Below are 13,438 nucleotides of genomic sequence, written 5' to 3' on the forward strand. Positions count from 1 at the left end.
GTACCCTATACAAGGAAAACCCTGCTGACAGTTCCCTTCCATGTTATCTCATGCATTCAGACTTAGAGACTATCCTGTCCTGGTTGAACAATGTGTGGACTCAAGTGTAAGCAGCTGTAAATATCGGTCAGTTCTGGGTACCAGGCTAAGGCCCATTCTCTAGAGACTGGCCTCAATCTGGGTGACCCCTCTCTGGATGCATAGAGCTGTTGTTTTTAACTCCAAGGCTGCATGGAAATTCTGGGTCTATGTATGGATTTGTTGGTAAAAGAAAAGCATTTCTAATCCTTGCAGGATCTTCTTCAGTGGCAGATCTGCTTGGTAGTGGTTCTCATACATGCTATTAACTGACATTGGCTCTCATTGTACTGAGCTAGGATGTCTGTGAACTCCATAAGAAGACTGTATCTCTTAGTTCTTCTGGAGCCCCAAGCTTCTCCATTTCAGGTTCTAATGTCTTCACCAGCCTCTTTATAAACGTGCAGCCTCAACATGGGTTGCTGTTTCAATCCCTTGTGGTTCCCGTGTTCTCCTCTACCCTCAGGATGATAGTGAAGTCAATGAGGACAGAAGGCACTGCATTTCCCAGGATTGTTGATTTCTGCCATACGTTGACCTTTCTGATCTGAGTGTCTAAGCTGGAACCTCAATCTTCAAGGTAGCTTGACTTATTTCCCTGAGTATGTTAGAGTTCAGTTAGGATAGAGGGAAAGAGCTATGGAGTGTCACTTAATGGTGGCCTTCTGTCAGCTACACATGGAGTTACTTTTTACTAGGCTATGGAAATGAGAGTTCAGCTTCTTATAAGAGAGTAAGATGTGTTCTTGTCTGGTACATGTAGTTCAGATCCACGTCAAAGCTCTGGGGATTCAGAGGACTGGAAAAGTCTGATTATCCATAAATTTTAAAACACAACTTCTTCCCAATATGCAAAGTTGTCACATTTTGCTTAATGATAGAGATATGGTCTCTGAAATGCATCAGCAGGCAGTTTTCTCATGGTTTAAACATTAGTGTGTATTTAAACATATCTAGAAGGTACAACCCCCTACACAGTGACTATATGGTTCATAGAACTGAATATCTGATCTTTCAATTAATTGAAATGTCATTGTGTAGAGTTAGTAGAGTCCCTGCAAAAATGAGCCTTTGGTTTGCTGGGCAGTGGGACTGTCAAGGATTAGGGCAGTAGCTTGTGGGGGGGTTAGAAGGGTGGGGAGTAAGGTGGGGAGGATGGGGTGGAGGCTGCTTTAAATGACTGGCATCATAGTTCCCAGCATGCACTCTGAAATCAGACGAAGACTGTAGGCTTGTAAGCTTCCATGCCATTTCCCAGCTGTGTGATGGTAGGCAGATGGCTTAACCTCTTAGACCTCACCTTTCCTGGAGGTAACAGAATCTGCCTCAGAAAATGTTTTTGTGAGAACTGTACCCACACCCTCTGGTCCAGAGTTCCTGGAAGACTGTATTTACGATCAGATTGGGATCAGCAACTATGTTCTGTAATGAGCCAGAAAATGATATTTTAGGTTGAACGGGCTACAAGACCTCCATTCTCAGGACTCAGCTCAGCCAGTGGCATGAGAGTGAATGGAGGGGCAGGAGAATCTGCCTAGGGAAGTGGGCATCCCCATCAAGGTCTGTGCACTGGGATTCCTGGTGCAGCACTTCATTGCATTCAGCTTGGTTAGTGAGGAGCTAGTTCTGTGTCTGAGCTAATGACTTGGGTTTGAAAGTGACATCAGAGAGCCCAGCACTTACGTTTTACTTCCCGTTCCCTGATCCTAGTTGTTTCCACTCACTCTTCCTTTATAATAAATGCTGAGAGTTCCTAGCCTGTATAGCCCGGCTCAGCAGCAAAGTATGCCGCAGGGGCTGAAGTGTGAGCCCTTCCCCTGGTTGATCAGAAGACACTAAAACTGTGGCTGCAACTCTGCCCAGGGTTGCCAGAGAGGACTGCATCCCATAGCTCTAGACTGGAAAAAAAATCCAAATACTAAATCCAAGTGCAGTTCCTAGTGAGTAAATTGAGTAATTCCCATCCACTGGTTAGTTTAGGAAATCTCTGTTTCCTTCTTCATCTCTGACCTATCTAAACCAATTCCTTTCTTTCCAGATTCTTCCTGCAGCACTGAGATCTCAAAGCATAGGATCTCTGTCTTAGTTAAGGTTTCTATTGCTGTGAGAAGACATCATGAGCATGGCAACATTTATAAAGGAAAATATTTAAGGGGGTGGCTTATAATTTCAGAGGTTTAGTCCATTATCATTATGGTGGGACATGGTGTTGTGCAGGCAGACACGGTGCTGGAGCTGAGGGTCCAATATCTTGATCTGAAGGCAACAGGAAGTGGACTATCTCACTGGGCATGATTGGAGCATATATGAGACCGCCAAGCCCACCTCCACGGTGACATGCTTCTTTAACAAGACCACACTTACTTTAAGGCCACACCTCCTATTAGTGCCACTCCCTTTGGGAGCCATTTTCTTTCTAACCACCAATCTCCTATGCATGTGCTTGTCACTAAACCACCAGCTGCCCTTGGGCATGTAGCAGCAACCTCCACCTAGCAAAGAAGGCCAGTTCTAATAATCTGGGAGGAAAACAATCATTTTATGAGGGAAAAGAACAGGTCACTGGTGTAAAAAGAGGGGTCTTCTGCAAGTCATTACAGCTGCCCCCAGGGACCGAGGCTTCCTGCGCTCCCCAACTGCCCACATCTGTCTTCACAGCAAATGCTAGCACTGCTATGACTCCAGGGTTCCTTCACAGTCTGGCTGGAAAACTACAAATGGATGACCCGGGATGGCTTCTCAGGACCGAATCAGGTGATTTTTCCTTTCCATGGTAGTTGTGAAGACCAAAGCTAGTTTAAAATTAAAGCCTGTTAAGCGGGAAGCATAATAAAATTGATCAAAAACACTTGATTCTAATGGTAAAAAAGCCTAAAACCTGTGTTTCTACTCGATTCTTACCTCTGCCATTTTTCTGCATGTGACAATTTACCAGGTAGAAAATGTGATCTGCCTCTGGCTTCTGACCACGCTGCATCCCTGTGCACACTCGGGAGGTCTGTGCTCACTGGCTCTGCTCTTTCCCTTCCAGGCCCAGTGGGCCTCAATGCCTTACGCATCTCCAGAAGGACTGCATGGCTGCTCACTCATTTGTGTGTGCAACGTTTCCAGATTAAGACAGAGACACTTCAAGATAAATGGAAACATGTTTTATTTACAAGTCTGTACACTGTGTACACATAAAAATATACAAAACCAAAATAGAAAATATCCAAGTGTTAAAATGTGTACAAACACTTCTAAAATGCGTTTCTTGGAAAACCTCAAGCCATTAATTAGTTTGAAGAGAACATGTTTTGTTTTAAAAATTATCATACAAAAGAATTCCCAAAGCCTTTAAAAAAGTTCACTGGTTTCCAGCAGAAAGATTCCGTAGGATTTATCTAGAGCAAAACAGGGCAGGTGTTGTAAACTTAGGTTTAAACACTACTGTTGCGCTTGCTTTGTTGAAATCTGTTTTCCAGAGAATCAACAAATGTTTCTGTTTCTTCCCTTAATCTTGTAAAAAGCATGGGCAGTCAACAGAGTCTTTAAAAGTTCAGAGTTTTATCAGGTTTCTGACTAAAGACAACACTTGGGTAATGGTTCTATGAACTGTACCTTTCAATGGTTATTCATTGTTTGTTAAAGCGGCCATGACATGGAGAACGGCAGTGTGTGTGTGTGTGTGGGGGGGGTGAGGGCAGAAGACTGGTTTATTTTTAGCAGAAGGACATAAAATATTTGCTTCCTTCTCTTAAAAATTAGTGTTTTAAAAATTAAAATAAAATTTATTGTAAAGTTTTTATCATAAAGATGAATGAAAAAGACAATACAAAAACCTACCATGTGTGTAGATAAGTATATATACAGTTATATAACTATCTACATGCACACTCTTAGGTTAAGAACTCTATCAGCAGCCTTTACTCTGCACACGTCACTACCCTAATCCTGGAGAGAACATATTGAGTTTCTTTTGCTATTGAAGGCTTCGTTCATCTAACAAAACAAGAACCAGAAGTTGCATTTTATTTTCTTGAGCCGCTAGAGACATGCTCACTCACCGAGTGTCTAAACAAAGCCCGAGTGACAGGAATGTAGAATGATCTCACAATGCAAATGTCCAGATAGAAAAAGCATGTTGAAATGCAGGCATATTTTACCTAAGCCAGTCAGTCATGTCTACACAGAGGCAGGGAGTAGCATTCGAACTATCGGAAAGCCAGAAACTGAAATAGACAATGAGATGGAATATGTCGGGAGACTAGTGTATATACCATGTGTCCTAAGAAAATCGGACACAATTTAATTAAGTCACTGGTGCAATTTTTTATCATAGCATAAATTATGGGAGGCGATGCCACTTGAGACACCCAAGGCGTGCCCCCTTAATCCAGAAAATATGAGAATGGTCAGCTGGCAACATGGGCTGGCTCTGCTCTAGCAGATGAACTAGCTCACACATATGACAGAGTAAGCTAGGCCTTTTGACATTCAGTTCTGAAAACAGTAACGACACCGTAGCACTGCTTTTGCTCAGATGTTATGGTTCCAATGGCAGAGGACGACCAGAGAGTCCAGGTTGACTGGCTGAGAGACCATGAGGTCAAGACACAAGCAAAGTCTCATTCCTGAAGCAAAGCAGCGTGAGCTCAGAGATCAGGTAGGAAAAGACACAGCAATGCAGATGGTCTCAAGCCCCTAACTTGCCTATTGAAGCACATCTTAGATGTCTGCATGCAACTTACTTGATCATCACTTCTCCTTTCAGAGTCCTGCACAGAAAGAACTAGGTTTGTGAGGATGTGGTGAGCATGGTCAGTGACATGGGCCGTCCTGATATTTCGTGGAGTTGTCTGTGGTTCAGCATCCTCATTATACATTATCTCTTGCCTCGTGTGAGCAGTGAGACACAAATTAGAGAGAATCTGGAAGTGACTGAACTGTTTTTCCTGGACATCACTAGTGCCTTTTCAACGGTGACGACAATGACAAGAAGAAACAGAGTGTTGGTATTTCTTGCAACATAAAGGAATGTGAAATCTCTCAGACCTGAGGGCGGAGAAAGCAGCACCTGGTGGCTTCTGGTGGCACCAAGGGGATCTAACCAGGGTCCCTTCACGGAAGAGGTGGGACATTTTTGGAAGAGCCAGGGCCAGAGATGAGGTGGCAGGCCGGTGAGTGTGGCTATTTCACAGCTGCTGTGGGCTTCACTGCAGGTTAGTAAATGTGCTGTGGAAGGAGTTCATCAATGTCTGGCAAAACACTGCCACTTAGGACCCATTTAGCTAATACAAGAAGCGGCCGTCGCATTAGCCATCACTGTGTGACATTTGCAGGAGGCTAAGCTACTTAAACGTTTAAGTACAGGAGTGCCTCGCCAACAGTATGCTAATATGGGCACCACATTTTCTGAATGTTTAACAGACTCCGAGTCCCAAGAGTCTTTAGGGCCATAATAAATTCAAAAACTTTAATTAAATTTCCTTTATGCTCTGCGGTCTCCCTGTAACCCCTGTAAAACTGAGAGCCGCCTTTTAAAAGTACATGCGAGACAACAGAATGCTGTTTAACAACCTTCGAAGTGTTTTGTGGGGCTTTTGAACTTGAATATTTACACTGACCTCAATAAGTTATTCTCTACCCAAATTCTCACGCCACCAAAGGGGATTGTCTGGGATAATAAGTATGCCTGCAAGTGAATCCCCTTCAGGACTACAAAAGGAAACTCAACGGTTGTGAGCATTTATAATGGCAAAGCCTGGAAGAGCCAGAAATATCCAAGGCCTCCAGAAGTAAATACGCATCCCACACCGGCCCTTCCTCCTACAGAGTTACAGTCAGGATTAGACAGGTCAGCATGGGGACAGGGCCAAGCTTCTGTGAGACTGCACGGCTGAACCAGGATGAGAAGATGATGCTCCGTTGTGGAACTCAGAATGGGCTCTCAGCAGATGCAGTCATAACTGAAACCCTGACTCCACTCAATTAACCGCCGGAGCAAGCCACTAGGGATGTCTGTAGCCTGCTTCCATTCTGCTGGGGAGAATAACCAAACAGAAGCCAGTGGGCTCAGAAAACTATGCTTCCTTAGGAAGCAGTCCTTAGAGTATTCCACAACAAACTCATTGGGAAACAATTTTTTTTTCTTTCTCTACAAAACTTTGATAGCCACACATTTTGCAAGGGGCTTTCATTTAATTAAACTATTGTCATTGCCAAAACATCTTAACTATACCACTGAGAGTTGCTTTCATTTGATATTGAAACAACAGCCTGTTTAATTACAGAATTCTAAAATGCTTCTGTCTCACTACCTTCATTGAAAAACAAACAAAAAAAAACCCACACAAAAGGATGTATTAGTGATAGAAGCTTAGGTTAAAAATCGCAGTACAGTTACGCAATGGGAAGAATACTTTCTCCTGCCTGTCCCTCTGCCACACACACAGTCACCTTGTTAAAAGCCATTCTGAGGCTCTATCACACCGTTAACATAAAACATCCCCAGGAAAACAAGGATGGACTCCTAGCCGTTTGTCTGTAGAACTGGGGGACATTCAGAGTACGTGAGGGGCAAGTTTGAACAGCTGAGAAAAGCCTGCGGTAATTGCACACAGAAACGACGGGAGTGTACTTCTGCAGTTCAGAATACGTGCTCCAAACCTACTCTTCACAGTCTGCAGGAACAAGGGTGTCCTCTGGCTGACCTGTAGTGACCCTGTGTGTCACTGGCTATGTGACAGCTACAGAGTGCCTCGGCAGGTCAGGTGCATAAAGTGCAATAGCCAGGGGACGGACACCTGGCCAGTCACGACCCTGCAGGCACCACCTGGACTGCTGTTGCTGACCAGGGAAGGGATGCTGGGGGGGGGGGGGAGGGGGGTGGACAAAGACACTGCTTTTTCCTAGCAGCCAGGGTTTGGCTTGGCTTCTTGGGATGGATGAGTGGTACTTCTCTAAGTGTGGCCAGGTTCTCAGCCATAACATGCGGAGAGCACTGGGAAGCAGAGCTTCAAGGCTGTGGTTGAAAACCATGTGGCTGACAAGATGCACGGAAGGATTTTAAACAGGCCTGGGTGCGAATTCAGACAGCCATCATAGAATCCAGACTGCTTTGCGAAGAATTCATGAACAAGTGGCCGACGGGACCTCCACTTGGCTATTTCTTGATGGAACCGGTATTATCAGTAGTATCTCCCTAACTTGTGGCTGGAACCACCTGTGATAGAGTATTCCTGCTGTAGAGGTTAACATGTTTAGAGGTATCGTGCCCATGGGTACGCATCTGATTTCTTTCTGTGTATCCTGTGTTTGCTTCTTTCTTGGATAATTTTAAAGGCCCATTTCTGTATTCCTAGCAGTAATAGTTACCCAATGGCTTTGACCAGAAAGCATTCTCATGGCCACTAAGTTAAAGACAGCACATTGCCTAAATCTATCTTCAAGTATTCTGTGACTCTGAGGACAGCAGTAGTACCTTATTGCACATCAGTTCCCAAGAGTTCTATTTTAAGAGTATGTATTGTTGGGGCTGGTGTCTGGGCACCGCAGGGCCCGGAAGCCTGGCAGTACCACTTTGCCCTTGCGGTGCAAATCCGCTTGGGTGCCCACGTTCAGGCGTTGCACCAGGAGCTTCTCGTAGAGCAGCGGGTGGTACGCCCCCAGGGTGCAGGCTGCGTCGTAGTACAGCTCATGGTAGTGGCAGAGCTCCGTCTGCCGGACGGATGGGATGTATTCGTACACGTGCACCTCCCTGCACATGGACATCATGATGAGGATGCCTGATGAGGAAGGAGAGGGAAACACCGTGAGTGGGCGACTCCAAGAAAGGGGGGACTTTTCCTGGGGAGGGGGCATGGAGTTGTGGCGGCTTCCGGGGAGGACTGTGGGGAGAGACACATGCTTTACGTTCGCAGTGTTCCAGCTTCCGTTCGCGGGGGACGAGTATATAGATACAATCCTGCACGTATCCATTCGCTTATTCAGTTATTACTGCAGACCTAAAACTGACATGCCGAGATAAAACTGAACATAAGGGGACCTTGCTCCAGTGTGTGATCTATAACTCTCTTGTGCTACGGGCAACAAGCATATCCCCCAATGGACGGTTATGTTCTGAAGAAGCAAACCGCTATAAAAATCTGATTATGAAAGTTTATTATACATTAAATAGAAACCATCCTTCTCCTTCTGACCTTTCTAAAGTGGAATCCTACAGCGTAACAGCTCTATACAATGGAATTAGGATGTAGATTTTAAGAAATTAAATTTAAGAATGTCAAATTGTTAACAAAATTATATCTCCCAATCACACGTCACAAAGGATTACGATTCTCATGAAGGCTATCACTATTAACCTGTCTTCGATTCTAAGTGTTTCCAGTAAACAACTACAAAATCTTATCATGAAATGATGTTGCTCTTCACTCAGGCTAGCTCTCCTTTGCTTTTCTCTCCCTCCCTTCCTTTTCTCTGCTCCACCATTGTGAAGCTATTTTTGAGGCAAGGCCTCACTATGTGGCCCAGGTGGGCCCTGACCTGGAGATCCTCCTCCATGGACTGCTGAAATTCTGGCGCTAAAGGTGGGCGAATCTAAGTCTGGTTAACTTGAAACTTTAAAAAAAAAGTGTACTTAATCCATTATCTGAAAGTGATGTCCTTACTTATTGTGAACAAAATATAAAGTCATGCTGTTTCTGTTACCTCTAACTTGTCCTGCAAAGGACTGTCATATTTTCCAAGAAATTAAACCATGTTGGGACCACAAAAATCTAAAACCAGGGCTAGAAACACGGAATGTTTGTCTAGCCTGGGAAAAGCCTGAGCTTGTCCCCAGTACCAGAAAACAAAACTAATCCCAAATCAACAAAATTCTGCATGAGCTCTGCTGGGGAGAGAAGTGAAGGAACCCCTTTTGGCCAAGCAGGATCTAGAAGTTGAAGCTGAAACGGTTTCCTGGAAGGCAAGGCATAGAGGGGAACAAAGGGTTGTTCGAGAGATTATCCTGCCTCTCTGTGCTGAGAACCCTAGACCGTGGTGGGTACTGTGATACCTGACCCAGAGACTCTATGAAGAAAAGTGTTTCTCCAGAATGATGTCAAAACTTTGCATCACTGGTTAGTTCTCTCCTTTCCTTCCCAGGTCTATCAGAGCTCTCTTTCCCACCACAGCACACGCACTAGCCAGATGCCATCCATGCCCTGGACCATCCTCAACGAACTGATGTTGGTAAGGCCAACAGAGAATGAGGAGTTGGCACCTGCTACATGACCGCCGGGTACCTATCCATCAGGGCATGCAATACATGCCATATTAGTCTCTCCGTCTGTGTGGCAGTCATGGTTCTGTGAGCATTTACTCTCCTTGGGTAAAATCACCAATAAGGGGTTGTCTTCTTTGAATCTGAACTGTCTTGCCCATGATGCCTTTCCCATTATGAAATGTAAACACCCCACTGAAACTGTGAGACACAATAAGTTCTTCCTCCCTTGTTTCTGTCAGCTGCTATGACCCAGTGGTGCAGTAGGAACCACTGCAGACACTGGTTTGGTGGCCGAGAAGGGCATCCACATAAAGAGGATTGAATCTTTGATCCTTGTCAAGTTGGCATCTCTGTGGTTTGTCTGATATCAGCAGGTGGACTCTTCCTAGCTCCACAGTCTATGGAGCTGGAGTGATATGCGTTCTTTGGTCTAGCTGTGATTTTTACCTTTCCATCAGTTACTTTCAACCACCCAAGCTTATGCATGCTGTGCTCCTGTGTCTTCTCATCAGTGATTGACAGCCTTTGAGGCTTCCTATTCCTGGGTTCCATACATATGGATTCAACTGGAAATATTCAGAAAGAACCAAGTCTGTGTTGAACATATACAGAGCTGTTTTCTTGTTATTATTGCCTAGAGAATACAGAATAGGGGCCATTTACATATCATTTACATTACATTAGGAGTTATAAGAAATCTAGAGGTGATTAAAATACATGGGGAGAAGTACAGATTTGATGGAAATAATATACTATTTTATATCCAAGACTTGAATTCCTGTGCTTTGGTGCCCATAGTTTCCTATAAACTCTCCCACAGATACCAAGGGACATTCTTGTGTCTTAAAAGTTTCATTTATGCAAAGGCTAGTCACTATACTATAGTTCATTTTTTTAAATGAATGCCTTATTTATTATTTGGAAATTTCACATAATGCACCCCAATCACATTCACTTCCCAGTCCTCCCAGATGCTTATGACTCACTCCAAAATAAGAGGATAAGGAGAAAAATACCAAGTCTAGTTTGTGTTGCCCTTATACTCACTGGAGCATGGTCAAACTGTTGGTGGCCAGCCCTTTAAAGAAAACAGAGTCCTTCCCCACCCACAGCCCAGCCAGAAGCCATCAGCTGTGAAGAGCTACACTCCAGCTTTCCGATCACAAGTTTTAAGAGTCTCTTCAATGGCTTCATGTCTAGACTGTTTCTTTTTTTTTTTTACTGATTTGATTGAGCTATACATTTTTCTCTGCTCCTCCCCCTTCCTCTCCCCTCCCCTTCAACCCTCTCCCATGTGTACTATAGGTCATCTTTTAAAACCTGTTTCTATGCATCAGTAACGCAACTGAATCCACAAGGGTAGTTACCTGTTCTCTATATCTGAACTGTGACATTTATATCTTTGGTTCTTTTCTTATTTTAAATCTCTCTGTCTCTCTGTCTCTCTCTGTCTCTCTCTGTCTCTCTCTCTCTCTCTCTCTCTCTCTCTGTGTGTGTGTGTGTGTGTGTGTGTGTGTGTGTGTGTAGATTCGTGCACTTGAGGGCAGGTGTTTGAAGAGTTTAGAGGTACTGGATTTTTTGGAGCTGGAGTTACAGGTGGTTAGAAGTCTCCTGATGTGAGTGCTGGGAATCAAAGCTGGGTCCTCTGGAGGAGCAGTTCACATTCTTAACCACGAGCCATTTCTTCATCTCCTCATCTTTTGTCCTTGAACCAGAGAGCTTTCCAAAGGTGAAGCTAAGCTAAGAAGAACATACTGATCACACAGCTGGCCCTGGGCTTCCTAGGAAAATAGCAGCTCTCAAACTTGACAACAAAAAATAACTATTCAAGCAACTAATCAGATGGCTGTTATTGGAACTCATTCCCATGCCCAGAAACAGGGATTTCATTGGTTTGTGTGTGGGCAAACTCTGAGTCTTTAACAGGCGTTCCTAGGCTAACTGTAGTAAATGCCTATTTAAAAGAAAACATTCTGGCTAGCCATGGACCAGAGCTTTTGTAAAACACAACAAAGATGGGCTATTAAAGAAATGATGCTGAGCCTATGTCAGACCTGAGCACTAGTCAAGCTGGAGTGAGTGACGGATGCTCCTTGGACAGTGGTCTACTAGTCATGCCTTAAGGCTCAAGCTGGTCTAAGACACAACTGTTTGAAGAATGGCCGTGAAGGTTCTCTGACCTCTCAGTAAAAAGGCTACAACCTGTGTGCTGGCAGCTAGACTAGAACTGAACAGATAGCCCACCCAAGCAGGGCGACTGTAGGCACTTTCTGTGGATGCTCCTGCTGTTATTTTAATCAGAAAGAAGAGATTAAACAGACTACTTTTGTTAGAGTATTTTGGAAAAAAACTTTACTTTTGTTGATAGTTAGATGCTACATCTAAATTCCTATCTCTGTTAAATATGGAATATATATTTTTCCCTAAGCCTAAGCAAAAAGTTATGCTTTCAATATAGTATAGGTTGTACAGTTTTAGTATTTTAGTCTATAATTTTTTATATATTAAAACAATGTCAAGACTCACTGAAACAGAAAAACTGGTCAGTGTTTTCAAAACTGCCTAAACTCATGGTTGGTGGAGGCTATGCCAGTGCAGATATTTGTCCCGAGTTACCTGCACAATGCCTTCCAAATTCTGCCTCTAGACAGAGACTTAGCGACAAATCTTTCCCATTTCATTCTGCATTCTCACGTGAACTTGTGGCTTCCTGGGACATGAACCTAGTAGCCAGAGTGCCCTAAAATTCAAGTAATTATTTGCTCACAGTATGCATGTGGCAGCCAGCTGAAGTATGGATATCGTAACTGGTGTGGAAGTACCTTCAAAGAGAAAGAAATAACTAATCTTTTACCAGGTACACATAAAAGGTAGGCTGGGAGACCTGATGGTCTAAAAAGATTATTCCTTAATAATTTAATCTTTTAGAAGTCACCACAATAATTATTTTGCACATACATACTTTGTCTTTTTTCAAGGCTATTGTTAATACATACATTTATATTCTAGACTCTGCCATAAAATAAATATAGAAATCATTAGAAAAATTTAAATTTATATACCATATCCCGAAGTTACTAGTACACAGGAATAAACAAAAACCTTCTTTTTAGTTTTTAGTTCTTTATAGTTTGCAAAAGGACCTAATGAGACATTGATGACAGAAGATGCTGACAGCTCTCCACGTGTGTAGGGACAGGGCATGTAGGAATAGGGATTGTATAGAAGACGAGCACAACTGAAGGACAGAGTCCTTGAGTGCAGTTGGATATCACCTCAATTAGTACCCAACTTTATAAAGGTAGGTACCATGAAAATCACAAAGAAACCCTGTGTTGTAAGACAAACAAACAAAATAAAACAAAATTCAAAAGAAAAAGCAAACCAAAATCAAAACCAAAACCCAGGTTCCCTAGTTTAGCTGCCATACAATTCTGTAGCTACTAACTTTGAAAAATTACTTAAAGAATGTACTGTTAAATAGTCCTGTTTATCAACTACCAAGTTTTAATTGCTTTTGTAACTAACAGAAGTCTTACTGTTTTCTACTTGGAGCTGGACTTCTGAAAGCCAGATAAGTACCTAAGTGTTTTTGATATATTTCCCAAGATAATCAAATGGGAATGTAATCAGCTACTTAAAATCTTTAAAGTTCAACTCATATCTTTTTATACAGGCAAGTTTTTTTTTTTCCCAGAAAGCACCTTAGGAGGAATTCATTTGAACAAACAATTCTCAGTATGTTCTCGGAAGTTATGACTCAAGAGGCATCCATTTCCAAACTGTATTTTTTTTAAATATTGGACATGGCAATGAAATTATAGAAGCAATTAGAAAGCATTTCCATTGGTCTTAATAAAATGCCATGTTAGATGACTCAGCATGATAGGCAGATGAATAATTATTTGCTTTAAAAGCAGAACCAAAGGCAAAGTTGACCCTTTGTTCATAATATATCAAGTTCTGAATGAATGGGGTGTTATCTAAAAAGCCCCACGGGTGTGCACACATTTATGATACACAGTGGGAGTCAGGGAAGCCTCCTGGCCTCCTGGGCATGCATACATACACGTGACACACTGTGGGAGTCAAAAAGTGCTATGGCCATGAATA

The 13,438-nt window shown here is 43.0% G+C and overlaps 1 protein-coding gene across 4 annotated transcripts in view; it reads right to left on the reverse strand.

Moving 5' to 3' along the window:
• Window positions 1-3,233: 3,233 nt before the first annotated feature.
• St6gal2 (ST6 beta-galactoside alpha-2,6-sialyltransferase 2) overlaps window positions 3,234-13,438 on the reverse strand; it is a 65,572-nt gene continuing 55,367 nt past the window's right edge. For 2 of the 4 annotated variants that reach the window (XM_026785665.1, XM_026785666.1), the window contains exon 6: window positions 3,234-7,844. In XM_026785665.1, the coding sequence (XP_026641466.1) occupies window positions 7,573-7,844 (272 nt within the window). In that variant the 3' untranslated portion in view covers window positions 3,234-7,572. The remainder of the gene's footprint in view (window positions 7,845-13,438) is intronic. The other 2 variants (XM_005360007.3, XM_026785667.1) reach the window with 2 other exon arrangements.

This window comes from Microtus ochrogaster, linkage group LG2 (genome assembly GCF_000317375.1).
Source record: "Microtus ochrogaster isolate Prairie Vole_2 linkage group LG2, MicOch1.0, whole genome shotgun sequence".
In the NCBI taxonomy this organism is placed as follows: Eukaryota; Metazoa; Chordata; class Mammalia; order Rodentia; family Cricetidae; genus Microtus; species Microtus ochrogaster.